The sequence below is a fragment of the Trichomycterus rosablanca genome, chromosome 1, assembly GCF_030014385.1.
Source record: "Trichomycterus rosablanca isolate fTriRos1 chromosome 1, fTriRos1.hap1, whole genome shotgun sequence".
In the NCBI taxonomy this organism is placed as follows: Eukaryota; Metazoa; Chordata; class Actinopteri; order Siluriformes; family Trichomycteridae; genus Trichomycterus; species Trichomycterus rosablanca.
Genome location: NC_085988.1, coordinates 38,608,479 through 38,634,366, shown reverse-complemented (window position 1 = coordinate 38,634,366; position 25,888 = coordinate 38,608,479). Strand labels below are relative to the sequence as shown.

Here is a 25,888-nt window from a genome sequence, read left to right as displayed (position 1 = left end):
ATCACAGGCCAATGCTTCTCCTTCAAGCCATAGCTGTAAAGAGAAGGGATAAGACAGAACAGATGCAATTTAAGCTTTAATGTCTATAATATTTATTTTTTCGTTTTAGTTTTAGAAATCTCTAACATTCAGAATGGTGGTGCAGTGGGTAGTGATGTCGCCTCACAGCAAGAAGGGCCTGGGTTTCTTTCTATGTGAAGTTTGCATGTTTTTTCTTTGTCCATGAGGGTTTCCTCCCACAAGTCCAAAGACATGTGGTCAGGCCAATTGGAGCTACTAAAAAGTGCACTAAGAGTGACTGTGTGTGCGTCTTGTGATGGACTGGCGACCTGTACGTCTTTCGTTCAATGACTCAGACCCACAATGACTCTGACCAGGATAAAAAAGGTGGTAAATCAAACAATTAATGAATTAATCAATTAATTACTTAATTACTCTAACACAACACCAGGCATTTCCCTTAATGGCTGTCAAGCACAATGCATTGACTCAGGACTGAGCTGACCTCAAATCTGGTTTATATAGTGTTGAGTTTGGCTGCAGAGCATTACTGCTGCGTTTGGGTGGTGCAGCAGTCCATTATGTTATCCCACATCCGCTAAGGTCTAGGCCTTTACATCGACATGACTGGCTATGTCTGAGTGTGATGAATTGGTGCCATGTACAGGGTATTCCTGCCATGCATCCAGTGTTTCCTGGTCAATTCAGACCCACCGCAACCTGACCAAAATAAAGTGGATGATGAAAATAAAATGAAAATAAAAAATAATATAAAATGAAAATGCATTAGCTAGGATCTCTGAGGGAAAGTACGTCTGACAGTCTGAAACTGCTGCTTATTGTTTTACACACACCTCCGCTAGTGACTGACGATGTCACAGGTTGGTTAAATACACCTACTTTGGATGAATAGATGGATGGATGGATGGACGGACGGATGGAGGGAGGCATGAACATATAGATGGATGGATAGATGGATGGTTTCTCATGTTCACACAGGCTGGACTGTGTATATAACATATCTCTTTACAGCACAAGCTAAATAGAACGTCTTCATGGTAAGCCTGTTTTTCATGCTTAACCCTGGTCAGGGTCATGTATTTGCCCAAAATTGAAGTACTACTCAAAAGGGTTTTACGTTCTGTAATTTCATGTCACTATATTGTCATTGCCCTTGTTCTCATGTAACTAGTAGCAGACTAGCTTCTGATAATACAAACTGTTGTGATGTTGTCAATTCATCTCATTCTTGGTTTTCCTCATCTTCCACAAGTCCTGTCATAACACTATGACTATGAACTATGTCTTCAATGTTGTGGATGCCTCTTCACGTGCCCAGAGTAACATAAATTAACCTTGCTTAGTGGTCAGCATCTTTCTTTATGAGAATACCAGTAGGTTTCTGATGCACCTATTCTCAAAAGCCTGAATGCAACTTTCATCCTCTTTCTTCAATGTCCAGGCCTCACCTCCATATGTGGCTACTAGCCAGACCAAAGCTTTCATCAGTCATAGCTTGGTGATAGTGCTAACTGACATGTTTTTTTTCCATATTATTGTCAATTTGACCATCACTGTCATGCTCATTGCCATTTTTATCCTCACTAACACATTCTGCAGTATTTGACACTGTTGCTTACACTTTTCTATCTTCCACCAAATTCTTCATTACTTTACCAGTGTTCATCATCATCACTTTTTTGCATTTGTTACATATCTTTGCAGCCTTCTTGATACAACACACCAGGTTCTGTAGTACTTCATTTTCTGGTAATGTGACCAATAATACAATGTCAAGTGAATGTATGACAGTATAACATTTTATTTTGTTACTTATCTTCAAAAGTAAATGTTCCTGGCTTAGTGTCTTTATATTACAGCACTACAGCACTACAATACTGGCCTCTGCTATGTGCTGCTGTTCTCAGTATAAATTGTGAAAAGTTCATTTGTTCATTTCTTACACCTACCGGCAGTTTACAGTAGCTTATGCAAATTCGGCATGTTTTTGGAGGTTGGGGAAACCGGAGTAAACTTAGAATAAGTTTTGACTCTACACAAGTCATTGGTTAAAAAAAAACAGCTTTAACCATAACTGCCAAATTGTGAGTTTTTTTCCCACTTTATTTTAAGGCAGCACTGCCCTCTAGCGAATATCTATACGATTTAGAAATTTTAACTGCATATATTGCATATGCAAACTTTGGTAGCAGAAACGAACAGCTAAATATTTATTATTCTATACAGTGTATCACAAAAGTGAGTACACCCCTCACATTTCTGCAAATATTTCATTATATCTTTTCATGGGACAACACTATAGACATGAAACTTGGATATAACTTAGAGTAGTCAGTGTGCAGCTTGTATAGCAGTGTAGATTTACTGTCTTCTGAAAATAACTCAACACACAGCCATTAATGTCTAAATAGCTGGCAACATAAGTGAGTACACCCCACAGTGAACATGTCCAAATTGTGCCCAAAGTGTCAATATTTTGTGTGACCACCATTATTATCCAGCACTGCCTTAACCCTCCTGGGCATGGAATTCACCAGAGCTGCACAGGTTGCTACTGGAATCCTCTTCCACTCCTCCATGATGACATCTGGAGGATCTGGACAGCTGGTGGATGTAAGACACCTTGAACTCCTCCACCTTCCACTTGAGGATGCGCCACAGGTGCTCAATTGGGTTTAGTCCATCACCTTTACCTTCAGCTTCCTCAGCAAGGCAGTTGTCATCTTGGAGGTTGTGTTTGGGGTCGTTATCCTGTTGGAAAACTGCCATGAGGCCCAGTTTTCGAAGGGAGGGGATCATGCTCTGTTTCAGAATGTCACAGTACATGTTGGAATTCATGTTTCCCTCAATGAACTGCAGCTCCCCAGTGCCAGCAACACTCATGCAGCCCAAGACCATGATGCTACCACCACCATGCTTGACTGTAGGCAAGATACAGTTGTCTTGGTACTTCTCACCAGGGCGCCGCCACACATGCTGGACACCATCTGAGCCAAACAAGTTTATCTTGGTCTCGTCAGACCACAGGGCATTCCAGTAATCCATGTTCTTGGACTGCTTGTCTTCAGCAAACTGTTTGCGGGCTTTCTTGTGCGTCAGCTTCCTTCTGGGATGACGACCATGCAGACCGAGTTGATGCAGTGTGCGGCGTATGGTCTGAGCACTGACAGGCTGACCTCCCACGTCTTCAACCTCTGCAGCAATGCTTGCAGCACTCATGTGTCTATTTTTTAAAGCCAACCTCTGGATATGATGCTGAACACGTGGACTCAACTTCTTTGGTCGACCCTGGCGAAGCCTGTTCCGAGTGGAACCTGTCCTGGAAAACCGCTGTATGACCTTGGCCACCATGCTGTAGCTCAGTTTCAGGGTGTTAGCAATCTTCTTATAGCCCAGGCCATCTTTGTGGAGAGCAACAATTCTATTTCTTACATCCTCAGAGAGTTCTTTGCCATGAGGTGCCATGTTGAAAATCCAGTGGCCAGTATGAGAGAATTGTACCCAAAACACCAAATTTAACAGCCCTGCTCCCCATTTACACCTGGGACCTTGACACATGACACCAGGGAGGGACAACGACACATTTGGGCACAATTTGGACATGTTCACTGTGGGGTGTACTCACTTATGTTGCCAGCTATTTAGACATTAATGGCTGTGTGTTGAGTTATTTTCAGAAGACAGTAAATCTACACTGCTATACAAGCTGTACACTGACTACTCTAAGTTATATCCAAGTTTCATGTCTATAGTGTTGTCCCATGAAAAGATATAATGAAATATTTGCAGAAATGTGAGGGGTGTACTCACTTTTGTGATACACTGTATATGTTTTATGTTTTAGTCTTATTAAGATGATGTAGTACTTTCTTATTTGTTTTATTACTTGTTTAAAAACATTATCAACATCTACAGTATGTCTCTACATTAATCCCCAATGCAAGGACACAACCACTGTCATCCATGTCTTTTTCATAAGACATTTTAGATAAATAATATTGATTTATGACTCCAGTGAAGGTAAAGAGTATGAATAACAATTGATTTGGTAAAAGAGATTTATAAACAGTGGGCTGACAGTGACCGTTACCTACTAGGCTCCAGTGCCAAGTACTAAACCCAAAAAGTTGTGTAGTTAATCTTAAATTATTCTAAGCAAGCAGGTACTGGGTCGATCAGGGACAAATAGGCCACATCCCAATGTTAACAACACATACCTTAATTATTTTCACTTAGCACTTTTGTACTCTTTAAAACAACCGACAAAAAATAAATAACATGGCACTGTTGAGAAAGGTTTTTATCAAGCTTTAGAAATTTGTCTGTGGGAATTTGTGCCAATCACTCAAAAAAGCATTTGTGAGGTGATGCACTGATGTTGGAAGAGAATATTGCTTAGTCAACATTTTGATTTATCCCAAAGGTGCACAGTAGGGTTGATGTCAGGCGACTAGAGTTCCTCCTCACTAGAGTCATCCCACCATGTCTTCATGGACTTCTATTTGTACACAGTGGCACAGTCATACTAAACCATAAAATTCCTTCCCTTGTTGCCACCACATTGTATGTATTTGCTAATTCAATCAGAAAATCTTTGCTGATATCGCATTCACTGAGCCTTTGTTTCAAACTCTGTCGGTGTGATCCCTCTCTGCAGACAAGATTAAAACATTGAACATTGACATTGAACCTGATGGTTGTGGTGATAAATTATGATAATTGGACTTACAAGAAATACAATGATCGAAAGCATACTTCCAAGTCATTCTGTAATTCCTTGATTAAGGAATTAGAATCAGAATCAGAATATCTTTATTGTTATTATACCAGGTATAACGAAATTAAGGTGCCATACTCTCAAGTGTTATAAACTATATTTAAAGAAAGAAAACTAGAATTTACAAAATATCAAAATTTTAACATTTACAGAATTTATAATGACAATAACAATAACACACACAAAAAAAAAACCTTTCTGTTCAGTAGCAAGCTGGTGGAAATTTGCACATAACCCTTTGTAAACATTGTAAAATTGCCTGAAAATTGCACATTACCGATTGTAAACATTGTAAAATTGCCTGAAAATTGCACATTACCCATTGTAAACATTGTAAAATTGCCTGAAAATTGCACATTACCCTTTGTAAACATTGTCTAAAATTGTCTCATGTGTTTTAAATAACCTTATCATTAGTCCTGGAAGTCCTGGAAGACTCAGGATTGGCCTTCTGATCAAGTTCATTTTATTTGTTAATTTACATCAATTTTTGGATCCATTAACTCCATTATGACTATTTTTTTAAGTCAAATATAAAAAAATATTTAATAGTAGCCCTAAAATTCCAGGACTCAATAAACTTGGTTGTTTGGAGGGGGCCTAGGTTTAAAAGTCATGGTTCACTACTGTGGGTAAGTGTAGAGCCCTGTCTAGGGTAGGGCAGTGGTAGCTCAGTGGTTAAGGTACTGGACTAGTAATTAGAAGGTTGCCGGCTCAAGCCCTACCACCGCCAAGTTGCCACTGTTGGGCCCCTGAGCAAGGCCCTTAATTGCTCCAATTGTATCAAAGTCATAATTGTAAGTCACTTTGGATAAAAGTATCTGCTAAATGCTTGAGATGTCAATAGCTTTTCTGATAATTTAAGGTTTAATTATTGTTATTTATAGACAATAATATTGGAGTGGCTTTTCCAATCAATGCCATACAAACTTTGCATGTATCAGTAACTACACAGACCGAGTGCACTAATAATGTATCTCATAAACTAGTAAATTACAGTAAGTGCTACAATGAATTTGCAGCTGCATGATGCATTGTTGTACTATATATTTACCTGGCAGCTTGTGATCACTGATGCCTATATCAGAGATCACTCTTAGGCATGTGGAGGTAAAGATCCCTCTCTCCCTCTCTCTCTCTCTCTCTCTCTCTCTCTCTCATCCCATCTTTTGTTACTCGGTCCCTCTGTTGCAAAATAGTTGAAACACAAACAGCGCGGCTGCAGTCGTTAGCTGCAGGCTAGCTGCTCCCTTTCCTTCCCCCGCGGCCCGGCCGGCTGGAGATGAGCGGAAAATGTCCGTGTCGGGGCTGAAGGCCGAATTAAAGTTTATCGAGTCAATTTTTGACCCGAACCACGAACGCTTCAGAATTATCGACTGGAAACCGGACGAGCTCAGCTGTCAGTTTAATGTGACGGGAGAAAAGCTGTTGATCATCCACTGCAACATTACGGTATGGGAGATGTGGAAACGCAGTTTGCTAGTTAGCATATCGGTTAATCTGGACGCAAGCTACAGTTAGCCTGTTAATTCAGTAAATAAGCACTACAAGTTTTGTAAAAAATAATATGACTTGAAAGCACTGGTTGGTTGTTGTTTTACGAGTGGCCGTGTTGCTAGGTGAAAATAAACCTTATCTCAGTGTTTAGTTTGAACTTCTGCGAAATGCTCCGTAGCTAGCCTAGCTAGACATGGGTTAAACAAGGGCTGCGTATGCAATATATTGTTGTACTAATAAGTATGTCACATTTGTACAATGGTTAGCGTTTTAACATACATAGTAGTGCTTAGTATGCGGGTTAGGACGTGACCAAGTTCTTTTAAGTAGTTAGCTGAAGTTAGGCGAATTTCATCCTGTTGTTATCTTAGCTGTCTGATAACGTAGGACAAAAGCTAGCTATTTTATTACTGTTTGCAATTAATTCATTTCTAACTGTTCTGTTGGACGTCTGTTTCGTTCGGCTTGCGTTATTGAATATACAGAATTTGTGTATGACGAACTTGTAATTGTGCATAAACAGTGCTAAATAGCCCGACCGACCATTTAGCTTAGGGAAATACATTAGTTTATGTAGAATTTTGGACTGTTAACGTGAAATTTTTAACTAATAACCTTATGACTTATTTTAGCACATTGTCTTATGTAGCCAACCTACTTTCTTCGTTAAAAACCCAAGCTACAGGCGCACGGCTAGACAGCTGTTGTAACAGTGTCGCAGTAGAACAAATCCGTCCAAAATGCTTATTTGTTTGTTTATTTGCTGTATTAAAGTTTCTTGGATCTAAAGCCGTCAGTGAAAAAGAAATAGCTTGAGTTTGTGCTTTGTTTACAGTTCCGAATACTTGTTTACCAGGTAACATCAGGTAGTCAGATAGTTTACACTTCTGGCAAGTTGCTACTCTTACAGTTATTATTTCCTCCCACAGTCCAAAGACATGCAAGTGAGGTGAAACTGGAGATACTAAATTGTCCATGACGGTGTTCAATATAACCTTGTGAACTGATTGACCTTGTGTATGGGGTGACTGCCGTTCCTGTCATGAATGTGGCCAAAGTGTGGAACATGACGTTAAAATCCTAATAAACAAACAAACTTACAGTTATTATTGTCGCATCACAGTAAGACGGTCGTGGGTTCGGGGCGGCCCTGGTCTTTTCTGTGTGGAGTTCCTGTGTCTGCGTGGGTTTCCTCCGGGAGCTCCGGTTTCCTTCCACAGTCCAAAAGCATGCAAATGAGGTGAATTGGAGATACAAAATCGTCAGTGACTGTGTGTGATATTAATTTGTTTGTTTGTTTGTTTATTAACGTCATGTTTTACACTTTGGTTACATTCATGACAGGAACGGTAGTTACTCATTACACAAGATTCATCAGTTCACACAAGGTTATTTTGAACAGTCATGGACTGTCTCCAATTTACCTCACTTGCATGTCTTTGGACTGTGGGAGGAAACCGGAGCACCAGGAGTAAACCCACACAGGCACGGGGAGAACATGCAAACTCCACACAGAAAGGACCCGGATCGCCCCAACTGGGAATCGAACCCAGGGCCTTCTTGCTGTGAGGCGACAGTGCTACCCACTTAGCCACCGTGCCGCCCCTGTGTTTGATATTAAAACTTGTCAACTGATGAACCTTGTGTAATGAGTAACTACTGTTTCTGTCTTGAATGTAACCAAAGTGTAAAACATGACGTTGAAATCCTAATAAAACAAACAATTATTATTGTGGTACCCGTTTTTTCATCGTGGGTATTATCAGACAGGACACAGACACAGGGAGAACATGCAACCTCCACACAGAAATGACCCGGACCGCCCCTCCTGGGGATCGAACCCAGGACAGTGCTTATGTATCTTTGTTACTTAATGTAAACTGTTGAAGATTGCAAAGTCTCTGTTGTGTGCTTTGGATTAGTGTCCTGCTGGAAGGTCCAACCACAGACCAGTTTAAGCTTCCAGGCTCCTGGCAGTTAGGCTTTGATTTAATGTCTGTTAGTACAGGGCAAAGTCCTGATACTCTGCATCCGAACAACTTTGGTGCTTGTTGGCAAGAAGCTTTTGTTTTGGGTATAAAAGTCCCGCTAAAGATTCCAGTAAAGTCTGGCAAACTGTAGGCACTTTAGTTTGGTGCTCTTTTAGTGTGGTGCTTCTTGACAGTTGTTTGTTTATAGATCTGAAAGAATTCTGAAGCAAATATGACAGTCAGTTAAGAAACTGATAAGAGACAATAGTCCAACATACACCTCACATTAAAATAAAGCTTTTGAAATGACTCCTAGAATCTCATGATGGGATATTTCAACATTGTTTAAATTGGTCACAACTTTGCCCTTCAGCTTCAGATGACATTGGGCTTCAGCAGTTAATAACTAAGCAAAAACAACTGTCATTTGCACCACAATGTCATCTGAATTGCACCGCCGAGCTCTTCTTTCTTTTTTATCACTATATGTAACCTTACATTTACTTCTACTCTTTTTAGGAGTCTTACCCTTCCACTCCACCTATATGGTTTGTGGAATCAGATGATCCAAATCTAGCTGAGGTTTTAGAGCGCCTAGATGATGTCCGGAAAGGCAGTACTGTAGTAAGTTAAGCAGTTTATAAACATGTTTTTCTTTTCTTACTTAAACCTAATGTTGTTTGTGTCAAAAACAATGTAGTGATGTATTTAGTTGTTAATGGTTGAAGAAAATAAATGTATGTTGTAGTCTGACAGCTTGTTTGACTCTCTCTTTTAGCTCCTGCAGCAGCTAAAAAGGCTGATCTGTGATCTTTGTCGACTCTATAACCTGCCTCAGCACCCTGATGTAGAGATGCTGGACCAGCCCCTTCCTGCTGGACCCATCATTCATGACAGAAAAGTAGGCCAGATCAGTTCTCTTATTAGACTCGCTTGAAAAGATCCCCTTCTTTTACTTAATTTCATGATTTCTTATGCTTATTTTCTAGCATCTAACGACAGATGAGGTTACATCTGAAGAGGAAGAAGAAGAGGAAATGGCAGAGGTTGTTTTTGTATTTAGATATTTTTAAATCCTGACTGTTCTAGTTTTTGTTTTATTTGAATTTGGGATGACTAGCCCATATTAGCTTTATAACACATTTTGTTTTGTTTTGGTAGCAGGACATTGAAGATCTGGACCACTATGAGATGAAGGAGGAGGAACCTGTAGATGGCAAGAAGTCAGAAGATGATGGCATAGAGAAAGAAAACCTTGCTATTCTCGAGAAAATCCGCAAGCACCAGAGGCAAGATCACTTAAATGTAAGTGTCAGTTTGGACTGGCCTTTATAACAGAACTTTAAAAATATAAATTTAGTACATTCAGTAGTGGTTTCTGTTCTTCCCCTGAATGGACTGAGATTTCTCAAAATTTCCTGAATCTTTTCACCATAAAATATATGGTAGATGGTGAAAGTTATTTACAATCTTGCACTGAGAAATGTTTTTTTTTAAACTGACTGACAATTCTTTCATGAAGTTTGGAATACAGCGGTGAGTCATGAACCATCATTGCTCATACAGACTGAGACCTTGGTAGATCTTCCTTTTATACCCAGTGTTTATTTTGTGTAATTGCTTGTAGCTATTCTGTCTGTCAGCCAGCTTTTCTTTGATATTTTTCTAGCTATTCTGCATGATACAATAGCTAAGGAGTGGGCATCTTATTGCAATAAGATATAAACATTGCTTGCACCATGTGTTTAAGTAATCTAGGACTGATTGTATCTGTACAGCACCATTAACTAGGCCTCATTCGTTTTCGTGTTTTTTTTGGCACAAAGCACCACACAGTAAAATGTCCCACAGCTCAGAGTTTATTACATTTGAATGTAATTTGCATTCATTTCTGACTTTTAAATGCAAACCTACATGTTTTTTTTTTTTTTTTTTTTAAAAGATTGACCTTTTCATTTTGACAAGTTTTAGTACTACATGGTGTAAAGCAATAAAACTGCCTTGATTTAATTTTACAGTCAATTGTATACAATTCTGACACATTTAACATTTTGTTTTTCACGCAAATGCTTGTATTGGCTTTCAGTAAAGAGGTCAAGCAACATAAAAATAATGTAACAGATGTTTTGTTTTTCATTTTGGCACATATTATGCATGTTACTATGGAAAAGCTATGAAGTGTGTGCAGTGCATTTCACATTTTTGTACTGTAGTGAATAGCATTTCAACTTGGCACTAATTCTTCTCCACAAAATAAACATATCAGTTTTTGCAAATAAAAAACAATGTGCGTTTTCAGAAGGATTTGTATTTTGTGCTCCTCAGGGTGCAGTATCTGGTTCTGTCCAGGCTTCAGACCGTCTCATGAAGGAACTCAGGGAGATCTACAGGTCACAAAGTTACAAGACGGGTCAGTGTAAATGTGGTTGTTTTTTTTTTTTTTTTTTTTTTTTTTTAATGAAAGAATGTACTGATGATTAAAATCCGGTTCTGGCCTAAATTGCTGAATAGAAATTTGGCCTTTTCTCCCTGTCATTTTATGCTGTGAAATTTTGTAATTTTAATAACATTATAGGTTCTGTGAACACAATACAAACTACACTTAATGCCCAAAACAGTCTAATTAGCCACACACATTGCTAACAGACATATAAAATGAATGATTGTAAATAAATGATTAACTTTTACATTTGTAGCAACAGTTTGTAAAAGCCCCTTTTTATTCCATTTTCTCTCAATATTATTGCCTGATGTTACAAAAGCTCTTTTAATTTAAAGGCCTAAATTCCCACAGTCAATCCAAACTATTGTGGAACACCTTCCCAGGAGAGTGAATTCTTCAAAGGCCATAATTGCCAATTGTTTTGGAATGGGATGTCTAACATGCTTATGTTCAGGTGTACATAGTTTTTTATCAAATGTTGACTTGACTTTTATCAATGCTTTGACCTTACAAATGCTCAATTAACTAAATAGACACAAATTTGCACAGACAAACTCAAATTTTGTTGAATGCCAAAAGAGTGAAGGCAGGCAAACATAGGTAAGTATTTCATTATTCTAGTAGTTAGTAAGTAGTCAGTAATATTACAAATTAAAATAACCTCCTTATTATGTGTTTTCTTTGGAGATCATTTATATTGTTTTTCTGTTAATAATGTTTTCCATGGTAATGATGCTATTTACTTACCATATACCCAAATTAATGCCCTGCACTTTGTTGGAGTTCAGCCTGTTAGTGATAAGTAATGTGGCTCTTTTTAGTAAGTCAATAGGCTAAACTTACCAGTAAAAACAGCCCTTTTTACTCTTGTTAAAAGCCAACTGTTTATTTAGTAGCATTGTCAGGATGTTGTTTAATATATACTTAATGCTAACTGACATGAATTGTTTTCACACACAGCAGTTGTAGAACTCTGAGAGAAGGTAATAAGAAAACAGAGACATGCACTAAACCAGCGATTCTCAACTGGTGGGTCGCGACCCAAAAGTGGGTCGCGGACACGTTCTGGGCGGGTCGCGGACAGCTTGTAAAAAAATAAATACATTAAAAAAATATTAAAAATAATTAATGCTCATCTGATTTTGTACTCGTCTTTTATCTGGAAAAAAAAGAGACAGAGAGAGGCACGCATCAGACGTGCACAGCATTCTCGTTGCCATGGTAACCACCATTCGTTTGCCGGTTCCCTTCTCTTTAAATTTGTGATGATGTTTGGAGGCAAGATGGTGAAACGCAAATATAACCCGGAGTATTTGAAATGTGGATTTTCGTTCATTGAGGACAAACACGGACAGAAACCCCAGTGTGTTATCTGTAATGCTCTCATGCTAGCACATGAGAGCATGAAACCATCCAAACTAATGTGACATTTACAAACGAAACATCCCGCATGTAAAGACAAGCCGGTGGAGTTTTTTCAAAGACGACTTCATGAGCTGAAGGTATCACAGAAGTGTCTGACAGCATCTTGCTCCAAACAAGAACATGCACTCCGGGCGTCTTACCTATCTTTGTGAAAGTGGCTTTTCTACCTTGGTCCAGCTCAAGTCAAAGCAGAGAAACAGGTTGAACACTGAGCATGATCTGAGAGTAACTCTGTCTACTGTCACCCCAGACTTTGAAACTCTGATCAGAAGTAAAGTACATGCCCAACTGTCTCACTGACTTCCACAAAAGACAGGTTAGGTGAAAGCATCTTGTTTTGTAGCCTTATTTATTTTATGCAGTTTTGATATTTAAATTTATTGTAGTAACTTTTATACATGCAGTTGGCATGGTCCTCCTCAGTTTCTTTAAAAAATTGCTCTTAAATTCACTTTGCATGCATATGTACAGTATGTTTAAATGTGTTTTTGAAGGCTATTTTTCAAAAATAAATTTGTTTGGTTTGTATTCTATAAAAGTGGGTCGCGACTTAATGACCATGAGAAAATGTGGGTCCCGGGCTGAGACCAGTTGAGAACCCCTGCACTAAACAACCTAATAATCAGGATATATTTGTGCTAAATGTTTTTGCAAAATCAGAAAAGAACTATATTCTGGTTTCAGTTATCAAAGTTTTGCTTTCACACAACCACATATGCACATATGCTATTGCAAAATGTATTGCTTCTATATTTTGGATTTATTATTCATCAAACAATATAAAACAAGGTAATAATATGATAAATTGTGGCATATTTAAACAAAAAAAATAATTTTGCTGTTTTGTAAGAGGAGCGTTTGTCTGCCTTAAACAGTGCTTGTTGTATTGTAATTTGTGTAGAATTTAAAGTATTTGAAATTTTTATTTTTATTTTCAGGTATTTATTCTGTGGAGCTAGTCAATGACAGTCTTTATGACTGGCATGTCAAGTTAAGGACGTGAGTAGAAATGTTGTTGTTTGTTTAAAAGTTGAAATGTTTAAACAACTCTTTGTAATGGCATTCCAAATGTTCTACATTTACATTTTCAGCATTTAGCAGACGCTTTAATTTAAAGCTTCTTACAGTACTATGATAGTATTTTGTCTAAGTAATTGATGGTTAATGGCCTTGCTCAAGGACACCTTAACCACTAGGCTACAACTGCCCCTGTTTCTTGTTTCAAAGGCATTAATATTTATTTAAATCAAATTGCAAAAGCACAGAAAATGGTGATTGTCAAATTGATGGGGGCTCTACAACAGAAGTACCAACACCATTGCCGTACTTCTTAACTGCTGACCAGATACTTGTTCTGTTTTTTAACACTTTGTTTGTACTACAGGGTAGATCCAGATAGTCCATTGCACAGTGACTTGCAAGTCTTAAAAGAAAAAGAAGGAATGGACTACATTTTGCTAAACTTATCTTATAAAGTGAGTTGGTTACCAATATGATTCTTTATCATGTAACTTTATCACTTAAAACTATGCACTCACATGCTGACTGTTTTACGTTTTTACTTTTTTAGGATAACTTTCCTTTTGATCCGCCCTTCGTACGAGTAGTGTCTCCTGTACTCTCTGGAGGGTCAGTACCAAACTGCAGTTGATATTTGTTTAATTTGGATAGATAAACACCTTTTCTAGCTTTTTTAATAATATGGTTTTAGTGCTTTTTGCTGTTGGCAGAGAAATTCATGCATCAAACCTTACTTATGTAAAAAGGTGGGGCAATACATTTAAAATATCTGGAACAGAGGCAAAATAAGAGTGTAAATTTGATGTATGTGAGTTTTCAAAACACCATTTTCAAAAATTACACCATAAGCAAGTAAATTGGTAGCAGACGAGAATGTCATAATTGAGCTTTTGGTGATTTTTTTTATATCCAATCTTTGCAAGCATCATTATGGTTCACCACTTTGTGCCAAACTTTGTGGGAGACTTGTCAATTAGTTCAAAAAGAACATTTATCAGTGCAAGAGTGCAAAAGAAAGAGTGCAAGAAATGCAACCTCAAACTTAAAAACAAAGCCTTACATCAACTCTCAGCAAGAATGTGAGTTATCTGCTCCTGAGCTTATCTCAGATAGACAGGATAGGCATGTGCTGTGGTTAAATTTCAATTGGGAGTCCTCATTTCATTTCTTTCTGTGAAAAGGGGGGGGCAAGTTCTGTGTCACTGTTAAAATGCACCATTCAGATTGTTATCAGTGAAAGGTACAAAAGCCAGCATTAGTGCCCTCCCTATGTGTGAAGGTACCATTGATGCAGTGGCATATATTGGGATTTCAGAGAGATGCTTGCTGCCATCTACTCGATGTCTTTTCCCAAAAAGTCCATGGTTATTTTTGCAAGACAATACCAGGCTGTATTCTACACTCAATACAACAGCTAAGCTGCATAGACACAGGGTGCGTAGACATGACTGGGCTCCTATTAAAAAACAAGGGGCAGTAATGGACAAAAATCCACTTGTAAAACTACAAATAGTAGTCTCAGTTCCCAAATGATTAAAAATGTAATTAATAGGAAAAGTGATGTCACACTGGTAAACATGCATTTGTTGCAGGCACCAAATGTCCCAAGTTTTTAGGAAATGTATTTTGTAGTATTTTTAAAGATGACAATTGTGGGCTCATTTATAATATAAACTACTATTTCAAGATGCTTAGTCATAATTTATATTGCCCAGTCTACAGATGGGACTGTCAATATTTAGTTCATGAGACATTGTTGCCAAAAGAAATTCTGTACCTTAGCATCACATATGTAAGTGAAGTGAGAAAACAGATTATTTTCCCATGTTTTTAAAAATAATGTTCCCATTATTTTTCTAGTTATGTTCTTGGAGGAGGAGCTTTGTGTATGGAACTTCTTACAAAACAGGTTAGAGTTTCCTAATGATTTACTGGGTTTTTGCTCAGCCATGCCTCGTATGTTAATGCTTGGTTGTGTGTTAAAAACATGCTGTTTTTAATCTATCCTCAGGGCTGGAGCAGTGCCTATTCAATAGAATCTGTTATTATGCAAATAAATGCCACACTTGTCAAAGGAAAAGCAAGAGTGCAGTTTGGAGCTAATAAGGTTTGTGCCGAGTCTCCTGGCTCTGAAATCTTTATGTTTACTTTAAAGTAGCAAGATTGCCAAATGTAAAACCCCTTTTTCCTCTCAATAACAGAACCAGTATAATCTTGCCAGAGCACAACAGTCTTACAAATCTTTGGTCCAGATCCATGAAAAGAATGGTAAGAGTCACCTTTATACAATACAAATTATTCCTAGAGCACACTACGCAATTCTGGACAGGCCCAGGTGTCTTACCTTGCTGCAAGAGAATTAATAAGAATTAACCTTTTGTTCTGTTTTGACCACATGCAAGGAACAATCTATGTATTTTTAAGGACATATATATATTTCTAAAAATCAATACATGAACATACTGTATATCTATGTACATAGTGTTTGTATGTATGTATGTATATACAGTGTGTATATACAGTCATGTGAAAAACCCCATGAGAACCTTTGTCTTTTTGAACATATTTAAACAAATGAACATTTGAGCTTCATTTGAACAGTATTGAGAGATGGAGCTTATATAACTAAACAAATAAAACTGAAAAAATGACTTTTAAACACAAGTTGTAAAATGTAATAAACAAAAAAGAAAATTTATTGTGAGGAAAAAGTTAGGACACCCTATGTCCTAATAGCTGGTGTTTCCCCTTTGTCTGAAATAACCTCAATTAGACGTTTCCTATAACCATCTACCAGTCTCTGACATCGACTGGAAGAAAGTTTTCCCCACTCCTCCATGTAGAATTTCTTCAGCTGTGTGAGGTTTGATGGGTTTCTTGCATGCACAGCCAGTTTCAAATCACCCCACAGCATCTCAGTAGGATTAAGATCTGGGCTTTGACTTGGCCACTCCAGAACTCTCCATTTCTTTCTTTTGAGCCATTCCTTGGTGGATTTACTTGGATGTTTTGGGTTGTTGGCATGTTGCATGGTCCACCACCGCTTCAGCTTCAGTTTTTGGACAGATAGTCTTAAATTTTTCTCAAGCACCCTCTGATACAGTGAAGAATTCATTGTGGATTCTATAATGGAGAGCTTGCCAGACCATGCTGCTGCAAAGCAGCCCCAAACCATGACATTTCCACCTCCATGCTTCACAGTTGGTATGAGGTTCTTGTTCCCAAATGCTGTGTTTGGTTTGCGCCAAACATGTCTTCCGTTACTGTGCCCAAATAATTCAGCTTTGGATTCATCTGTCCAAAGCACATTGTTCCAGAAGTCCTGGTCTTTGTCTAGGTGTTCTCTGGTAAACTTTAGTCTTGTCCTGATGTTTTTTTCACAGCAAGGGTTTCCTCCTTGCTCACCTCCCATGAAAATCAAACTTGTGCAGTCTCTTTCTGATGGTAGATGCATGTACCTTGACATCAACTGTGGCAAGAGCTAGCTGTAGGTCCCGTGAGGACTTTGTAGGATTATTGGAGATTTTTTTACGCATCTTGCGGTCTACTCTTGGGCTGAACTTGCTAGGACTGATCATTGCAGCTGATGTGGTACACCGGATTCTAATTTTAGACATTTTAAGTAGTAATAAATGTGGGGGTGTCCTAACTTTTTCCTCACAATAAATTTCCATTTTTGTTCATTACATTTTACAGCTTGTGTTTAAAAGTATTTTTTTTACATTTTATTTGTTTAGTTATATAAGCTCCATCTCTCAGTACTGTTAAAATGAAGCTCAAATGTTCATATGTTTAAATACGTTCAAAAAGACAAAGGACGTCATGGGGTGTCCTAACTTTTTCACATGACTGTATGAATGACACAATGAAAAGTAGTCTGTGTGCAGCTTATATAACAGTGTAAATTTATTCTTCCCTCAAAATAACTCAATATACAGCCAATAATGTCTAAACCACCGGCAACAAAAGTGAGTACACCCCTTAGTGAAAGTTCCTGAAGTGTCAATATTTTGTGTGGCCACCATTATTTCCCAGAACTGCCTTAACTCTCCTGGGCATGGAGTTTACCAGAGCTTCACAGGTTGCCACTGGAATGCTTTTCCACTCCTCCATGACGACATCACGGAGCTGGCGGATATTCGAGACTTTGCGCTCCTCCACCTTCCGTTTGAGGATGCCCCAAAGATGTTCTATTGGGTTTAGGTCTGGAGACATGCTTGGCCAGTCCATCACCTTTACCCTCAGCCTCTTCAATAAAGCAGTGGTCGTCTTAGAGGTGTGTTTGGGGTCATTATCATGCTGGAACACTGCCCTGCGACCCAGTTTCCAGAGGGAGGGGATCATGCTCTGCTTCAGTATTTCACAAGACATATTGGAGTTCATGTGTCCCTCAATGAAATGTAACTCCCCAACACCTGCTGCACTCATGCAGCCCCAGACCATGGCATTCCCACCACCATGCTTGACTGTAGGCATGACACACTTATCTTTGTACTCCTCACCTGATTGCCGCCACACATGCTTGAGACCATCTGAACCAAACAAATTAATCTTGGTCTCATCAGACCATAGGACATGGTTCCAGTAATCCATGTCCTTTGTTGACGTCTTCAGCAAACTGTTTGCGGGCTTTCTTGTGTAGAGACTTCAGAAGAGGCTTCCTTCTGGGGTGACAGCCATGCAGACCAATTTGATGTAGTGTGCGGCGTATGGTCTGAGCACTGACAGGCTGACCCCCCACCTTTTCAATCTCTGCAGCAATGCTGACAGCACTCCTGCGCCTATCTTTCAAAGACAGCAGTTGGATGTGACGCTGAGCACGTGCACTCAGCTTCTTTGGACGACCAACGCGAGGTCTGTTCTGAGTGGACCCTGCTCTTTTAAAACGCTGGATGATCTTGGCCACTGTGCTGCAGCTCAGTTTCAGGATGTTGGCAATCTTCTTGTAGCCTTGGCCATCTTCATGTAGCGCAACAATTCGTCTTTTAAGATCCTCAGAGAGTTCTTTGCCATGAGGTGCCATGTTGGAACTTTCAGTGACCAGTGTGAGAGCTGTACTACACACCTGCTCCCTATGCACACCTGAGACCTAGTAACACTAACAAATCACATGACATTTTGGAGGGAAAATGACAAGCAGTGCTTAATTTGGACATTTAGGGGTGTAGTCTCTTAGGGGTGTACTCACTTTTGTTGCCGGTGGTTTAGACATTAATGGCTGTATATTGAGTTATTTTGAGGGAAGAATAAATTTACACTGTTATATAAGCTGCACACAGACTACTTTTCATTGTGTCAAAGTGTCATTTTGTCAGTGTTGTCCCATGAAAAGATATACTTAAATATCTGCAGAAATGTGAGGGGTGTACTCACTTTTGTGATACACTGTATATATATATATATATATATATATACACACACACACACACATTGATCAGCCTTGTTTCTACACACATTGTCCATTTTATCAGCTTCACTTACCATATAGAAGCGCTTTGTAGTTCTACAATTGCTGACTGTAGTCCATCTGTTTCTCTACATACCTTGTTCTTCAATGGTCAGGACCACTACAGAGCAGGTGTTATTTGGGTGTTGGATCATTCTCAGCACTGCAGTGACAATGACATGGTGGTGGTGTGTTAGTGTGTGTTGTGCTGGTATGAGTGGATCAGACACAGCATTGCTGCTGGAGTTTTTAAATACCGTGTCCACTCATTGTCCACTTTATTAGACACTCCTACCTAGTTGGTCCACCCTGTAGATTTAAAGTCAGAGACGATCGCTCGTCTATTGCTGCTGTTCTTCATCAGTGGTCACAGAATGCTGCCCATGGGGCGCTGTTGGCTGGATATATTTTTGGTTGGTGGGCTATTCTCAGTCCAGCAGTGACAGTGAGGTGTTTAAAAACTCCAGCAGTGCTGCTGTGCTGTCAGTGTCACTGAAGTGCTGAGAATGATCCACCACCTTAATAATACCTATTCTGTGATGGTCCTGGGAGAGTCCTGACCATTGAAGAACAGCATGAAAGGGGGCTAACTAAGCATGCAGAGAAACAGATGGACTACAGTCAGTAATTGTAGAACTACAAAGTGCTTCTATATGGTAAGTGGAGCTGATAAAATGGACAGTGAGTATATACATATGATCGGTGTGTGATACACACACACATATACTGTATATATACATACACACACCTACATTCACTTTACAGAATAAGCCATTATCAGCACAATTACTAGATACTGGTTATTACAGACAAAACAGATTCATGTATTACATTTTCATAGTAAGAAATTAAACAAATGAACACTATTAATCATGAAAGACAAGTTCTTGAACGGTTAACTTGAAAATTAACTTGCACAACATGGACATTTCTGATGTAATGATTTAAAACTCAAAAGGTAGGTAAACATTGTGACAGGACATACAAGAGAGAAAGAAATAGTAACATAAAATAACTAAATAAAAAGACATTTCCAGTATTTTCTATCTAAAAGTAATAAAGAAGGAGTCTGTGTTCCTTTTGTAATCTTTAGTCCGATTTTCTTGCTGTTTGGATTCATTTTAAAGCTGGCTGTAGGTTCTGATCTTTGGTGAGTGTTTGCGTGAGTACTCAGTGAGCCGTAACAAGCCCATTATTGTGTCAGTTTTATCACCAGACTTGGTGCCAGGTATCCAGGAACAAAGAAAAATAGTTCTTTGGGTTCATTATTGGCATCCGCTACAGATAGGGTACTGGAGTTCAAATCTTTTAGAATAAAAAGAAATAGAGACCAGGTTTGATGGTGACCTTCTGTTTAGTGTTGGGCCACAAGGGTGGACACGGCAGCGAATAAGAGGTGGCAAGTGAACACAATTACTTTGTATGCCCAGTATGGGTGTCTCTTAGTTCTTGTAGCTAATATGTAAACCGTGAGCCTTAAATTAGACTAGTTTGAGAGTAAATGGATAACCTAGGCTTGGGCTAATGATGGGAAAACGTTAGAGATCCATTATGTTAAGATGACACTGAACACAGTGTTCATAGTGTTCAGGATAGACTCCAAACTAAATACCTCTAAGTGTGGTAATTCCAGTAGTGAGCACTCTGAGGTGTTCGGAGGAGTTGGAAGCTGAGCTGTGCAGATTAAGGGACTCTCAAAGGCACCCAGGGACAGCTGGCCTGAAAAGAGGAACTTGGGGGAGTGTACAGTGGGTAAGCACTGTCAATGAACTGACTTAAATTATTATTGTTTTGGATTACTATTGGCTCAAGACGTTATACCATAGTTGACCAAGAGCAGAGTTCATTGATTGTATATAAAGAACAATGGGCCTCACAGCAAGAAGGTCCTGGGTTCAATCCCCAGACGGGGCGGTCCGGGCCCTTTCTGTGCGAAGTTTGCATGTTTGCATGCAGGTTAATTGGAGACATTGAATTGCCCTATAGATGAATGGGTGTGTGTGTATGTGTGTCTTTCCTGCAATAGACTGGCGCCTTGCCCAGGGTGTTACTGTGTGCCCCCCCACCATAATTGGATAAGTGGTTAAGAAAGTGAGCGAGTAAAAGACAATGGGTTTATTTATTTAAAGCCGAGTTAGAGTGCTGTGGGAAATGATAAAGCTTTTTTTCTTTGGAATTGAGGTCCAATAATTCAACAGGGATAACACTTAATAAGGGTTAACTCAGGGAAGTTAAGTTTACTCGGTGGGCTTCAGTAAGTTGACAGCATTAAAGCTTAAATGCTTAAAGTCTCCCACACTTGGTTTTACTCCTTAAGTTTCGTTAATGGACTTGACCACATGAGGGTGCCAAGTGCTGATTACTTCTATTCCTCCACAGACGAATAGCAATTCCTAGATTGACCACATTGGGTGGTAGAGTTCAAAGGGTCCCATTGCATCTGTGTAAAGTTGATGACAGCTCTCCACAATAAGAGCATAAAGTCAAAAGTTAAACAAAGCTGAGGTGACATTGATGGATACGTATATTGTGCTGTCTACCAGAAAATCCTGAAGGATCATTTTTGGCTCTTAGTCTGTTAGATAAAGCTTTAGTAATGTCCAAAGCACAATAAGAAGTCAATCTCTGAATTGCATAAAAAACGTACTTAAGGCTTAGCCCCATTAAGATGCTGTAGCAGGACATTCAGCTTACGCTCAAAAGCTCTTTGTTGTGGCTGAATTAAAGCAATTCTGTAAGAATTAATGCTGCTAATCAAACACCCAATATCCCTGCTCCCCTTTTCTTAAATTATGTGATCTGTTTCTGCACAGGACACTGTGTTTTCAATGAGACAGCAGATGGCCTTGTCTGTGATAGCTTACTGTGGGCAGCAGACTAATCACCAGTAGGTGAAGTATAGGGTGGCATTTCCATAACTCAGTGCTAGTATCAAGGTCACAATTTAAATTCCTACAGCAGTGGAAAATTTTACAGAAAAAATAAGTTGCCCAAGCGAAGTACAATTACTCACATATACATTCATAGATTCAGTGTATTTATTCTTTTGCCCGCTGTAAAATCTCATTGCACATTTAGAACTGGATACATTTAAGAACATTTATTCACCTTTAGATGTTAACACTTCTGAGGTTAAACAAGACTGCATACAACACTCCTTTACTAATATGAATAGCTGAATATGAAGAAAAAAAATAGATAAGCTACTGTAGTTACAGAACTTGCAGAATAACTAATGTAGACACTGTATGGCCAAAAGTATGTGGACACCCTAACTATATGTTGACATCAAATTTAAATGGACCAGAGAAGAGAAAAACAACATAAAATGTAAATGCATTTCCAACTGCATTTTTAAATGTTACACTTAGAACTGAGAATGAAGCTACAGATCTCTACACACAGTGGGTTCAGAGTGCTGTTTTGCAGCTGAGCATTACCCACTCACTGCACATGTGGCAGTTGATTACATACTCATTCAGAGTAAGAGTTCTGCTGTTATTAATTGTGAACAATGATATTGTTGCACATTAAAATCACAAATTGAAGCTGTTTTTGTCTGTATGAAGTCAGACTGCTTGAGAAACTGAATATTTTTATATTTTGATTAGCATGATTAGTTAACTCTCAAGGTATGTTTTTTAACGATTTAATCACAGTATATTTAGGTACTTTAATTGATTATGTTCATCTTGCTGTTATATGTAATCTTACCCAAATTACCATCACACCATAACAAGTCTAAATAAGAGCAGTTAAAGTTGTGTAGTGTTTACTTGGCTTTACTCTATTTCTTCTGCTTATTGTTCATCATGTTAAAATGTTTTTTTTTTCTGTTTACCTTTCAGGCTGGTACACACCCCCAAAAGAAGATGGTTAGGAATCAGCTGATCTTTATGCACACTGGGAATGTTGGATTTCATATTTCTTTTATTAAGAATCCCCTCAAGTTCTTCTGTTCAGCTGGACTGTTATGTCTTATGGGTCTCTGGAGAAAAATTAACATGTGGATGCTGCTTCTCTTTATCTCTTTCTGTCTCCCACCATCTCTTGCTACTGTATCTCTTGCTTTCATGCCTAATTTTTTTTCTAGTGCTCAGCAGGGAAAAGGGGGACATAAGAGACACATGACCTTCCTACTAATGTGTATTTGTCCCGGATTAATTTTAAAAGCTGCCAGACACTTTCTTATTTTGCTGTCTGGAGCAACATGAACAGTGTTGTTGGATTAACACCTAAATGGTTACAACTTTTCTGATTCTAAATTGTATCCACTTCTTTTAATGGCTGATATTTTAGCCTTTACACTTGAAGAGGATTTAAAACAAAAATGGATGCAATAAGAGACTATATGAAGAAGTGCCACAGCTCACATCACCTGAAACTGCTCTGTTGTTTGCATTCTGTGTTAACTGATGCATAGTAATGCAATCACTGCAACAAACGCATTGCTTTTCAGAGTTATGTTCCCTACACTGCTCTGATGATAACCGTGAGGATAAGACAGTTTTTCATTCCAGTTCTCAAATCTTAACTGTGAATATACACCACATAGTGTCCCGTTTCTTGCTTTTTTGGTTTGTGGCTAATCTGACTGGTCAGCAGACACAGGCCTTGAGTAGACTAGGCAAAAAGAAGAATGTGTCATTGTTCTATAGTTGGACAGATGTTTGCTTGTGTTCTCGTAAATAGTTTTGTGGTGCAAGTCATCTTTATTGTGCCGTTTATGTGAAGTGGGTTCATTTTGGCCTTGGGATGTGCCACCGTACTCGGTCAAGAACTTGATGTTTAAATGGATGAAAATAGAAAATTCAGGGGTTATAAAACATTTTATTTTTATCACTTTCAAGGTGTCAAGTTAGCATTCCTTTTTTGTTGTTTAATAACTGCCTTGTCACAATCCAGGTAAAATTGATATAGTACACACAAACAATGACCTATTTTTAAATCAATTTTATTTGGTTTTGTTATTACCCAGAAAACTTTCAAAAAGACTTTTAGCGTAACAGCAGATAAATGTTTCATCCTACATTGTATTGGATGTGTGTTTATTTGTATGCCAAAATAACCATGGATTTTCAGTGCTTACTGCAAACATGCATGTATGAGGACATATCACAATCTTTAGTGCTTTCTCAGGACAGAATATCAGTTTATTTCTATTTTAGGACCAGACATTACATTTTGACCCACACTGATGATAGATACTGCTTTTCGTTTCACATTTCCAGCCTGTTTTTGTGGTTGAAGTGCAGCTTTTAGAGCAGCCTAAAAATAGCAAGAAATATATTTAATTCCCAAGGTTGTCACATCTGATAGCCTAATTTGTATGTCTTAAAATAGTCTAAGGTCTATCATGACCATTTGATTCTTTTTGCACAGAATTTCATTATAGTGCCTCTTAAAGAAATGCAAAGTCAGATCTCGACCTTGAGGCAACCGTGACTTCAGAAAAGCCATATCTAACTTAGGCTTGCAGACGCACGACTCCATAATATGTACGCAGACATGTATTTGTGTATGCAAGTGAAGTGTTAAGCAATGCGTGTTGGTGCTTATTGTTGGTTTTTGTGCTGTAAAGAGAATCTTAGTATTTCTTTCCAGCAATTCTCATAATGCAGTACAGCATGTTCTTCAGAATGATACAGCTTTTTTGTGTTTAGCATTTAATGTTTTACACAGTTAAATCATAGTTTTAGTAATTTATTTTGGGATTCAAAACATCTACACCTCAAACATGATGAACCTGGTTAATTGTGGGTGAATTGGACTATTGTTGGTTAAATTGTGTTCATTTGCTACCAAATGTACTGAAAAGGAAATGCTCCCTTTTCCTTAAAAATGACCTCAGCTTGATTGATCATCCTCTGGTGTCATGTCCTGGTGGACTGGCTGTTATACTCTTGGCATGCTTTAAGGTTTTTTTTTTCATTGGAAAGAGTTTTGACCATGTACAGTAAATTTTGTAAACTTGCATCAAGTTTATGAATAAATAATTTTACAAGGGTTATGTTGTGATGTGTAAGTTTGAAATTCAGCTTTAGTGCTTTTTGCAAATGGGACATGGTAGACATGATACAAGTGTTTAGGCACTGACTTGCTAAATCAGCAGCATTTTACAGGACCTGAATATGTTAGACTTTGGGACTTTTCAGTTGAGGATCATTTCAGCCACTGCAGTGGCACTGACATGGTGGTGTGGTGTGTTCTGGTATTAGTCTGTTAGTTGCCACAGTAGATTCCCACAGTTTTCCTTTACTATCCTCTTATTAGGAACACATACATTGTTAGCAATCTGTGAGGGTGTACAGTTAGAGACGAGCTGTTTCATCAGTTTATATTAAAGAATACTGTTGGATTTGATTTTTGATTGTTGCACCATTCTCCTCCCAGCATTGACCTTGAGGTATTATTAAAACGGCCACACCTGATACACTTATATCAATGCAGTATTCACATTCACACCCATGTCATTACCATGTTAGTTTTATGGCAGTGCTGAAAACGGTCCACCACACAAATGGTGTTAGTAAAGTACTCATTCCATTGATGGATGTGATTAAGGGGGTGGCAAGGTGTAATACCAACAAATGACCTAAAGTCAATCATTCTAATCCCACAAAGTGTTTCTTTGGTGCACATGTAGCTACTGGTCAATGAATGCACCTGTCAATGAATGGTCTGTTGAATACAATTTGTGCTCCAGGATCTTACATTAATGTTCAAATCTGCCAGTCAAGGAAGCTATAGATTGTGCTTGAATTTTAAGTGTGTAAAGATGTATTATTACTCTTTGGCTTTTTTGAAAAAATGAATCTGTTCCAATGTAGGAACTTCTGTAGAAATTGACACAGCAGTCTATATTACTCTTTGTTTGGGTTCAGCTTTGGTGCCCCTTACCCCAAATTTCACCCTTTTGCTTCATGTAAAGTAATAACTGCACTGCCATGAATTCAGGCTTGTGAAACTTACATCATTTGAGTTATAAATTTCAAGATATTTTGACTGAGCGTTTGGAACATTGCACAGCTGTCTTGTAAAATACTGTCTGTCCCTTAAACTCCCGGCTTTTGCTGATGACTTGGTATTGCCATGACTTGAGACTTGTCTTTCAGAAACAGATTTTGTGATTGATGGACCAGCAGTTATTGTACCCACTATTTTAAAAATGTGTTAGTTGCTTTGTGTTGCTTTCAGACTTTACATAGCAAAATGCTGTTAGTCAGAGCACTTAACATAACTCACCTGTACAGCTCTATTAATTGTGATCGAGTCACAATTAACAATAG

General features: G+C 38.5%; 1 protein-coding gene and 1 long non-coding RNA gene across 3 annotated transcripts; one reads left to right on the top strand and one right to left on the bottom strand.

Moving 5' to 3' along the window:
* Positions 1 to 4,306: 4,306 nt before the first annotated feature.
* On the bottom strand, positions 4,307 to 6,163 carry LOC134310911 (uncharacterized). Its single transcript, XR_010011346.1, has 2 exons — positions 5,853 to 6,163; positions 4,307 to 4,672 (listed from the first exon to the last, which is right to left on the bottom strand). It is a non-coding gene; the product is annotated as an uncharacterized LOC134310911 (long non-coding RNA).
* ube2q2 (ubiquitin-conjugating enzyme E2Q family member 2) lies at positions 5,929 to 24,606 on the top strand. Of its 2 annotated transcripts, none has more exons than XM_062992660.1 (13): positions 5,929 to 6,250; positions 8,785 to 8,889; positions 9,044 to 9,166; positions 9,255 to 9,311; positions 9,430 to 9,570; positions 10,591 to 10,675; positions 13,072 to 13,132; positions 13,518 to 13,608; positions 13,704 to 13,762; positions 15,014 to 15,062; positions 15,165 to 15,260; positions 15,355 to 15,421; positions 22,448 to 24,606. In XM_062992660.1, exons 1-13 carry the CDS (start codon positions 6,092 to 6,094, stop codon positions 22,477 to 22,479), a joined length of 1,125 nt encoding a protein of 374 aa, XP_062848730.1. In that variant the 5' UTR covers positions 5,929 to 6,091; the 3' UTR covers positions 22,480 to 24,606. The 2 variants fall into 2 exon arrangements, with proteins under 2 accessions (XP_062848730.1, XP_062848720.1); XM_062992650.1 differs by having other exon boundaries at positions 5,932 to 6,250; positions 9,427 to 9,570.
* The last annotated feature ends 1,282 nt before the right edge of the window (positions 24,607 to 25,888 follow it).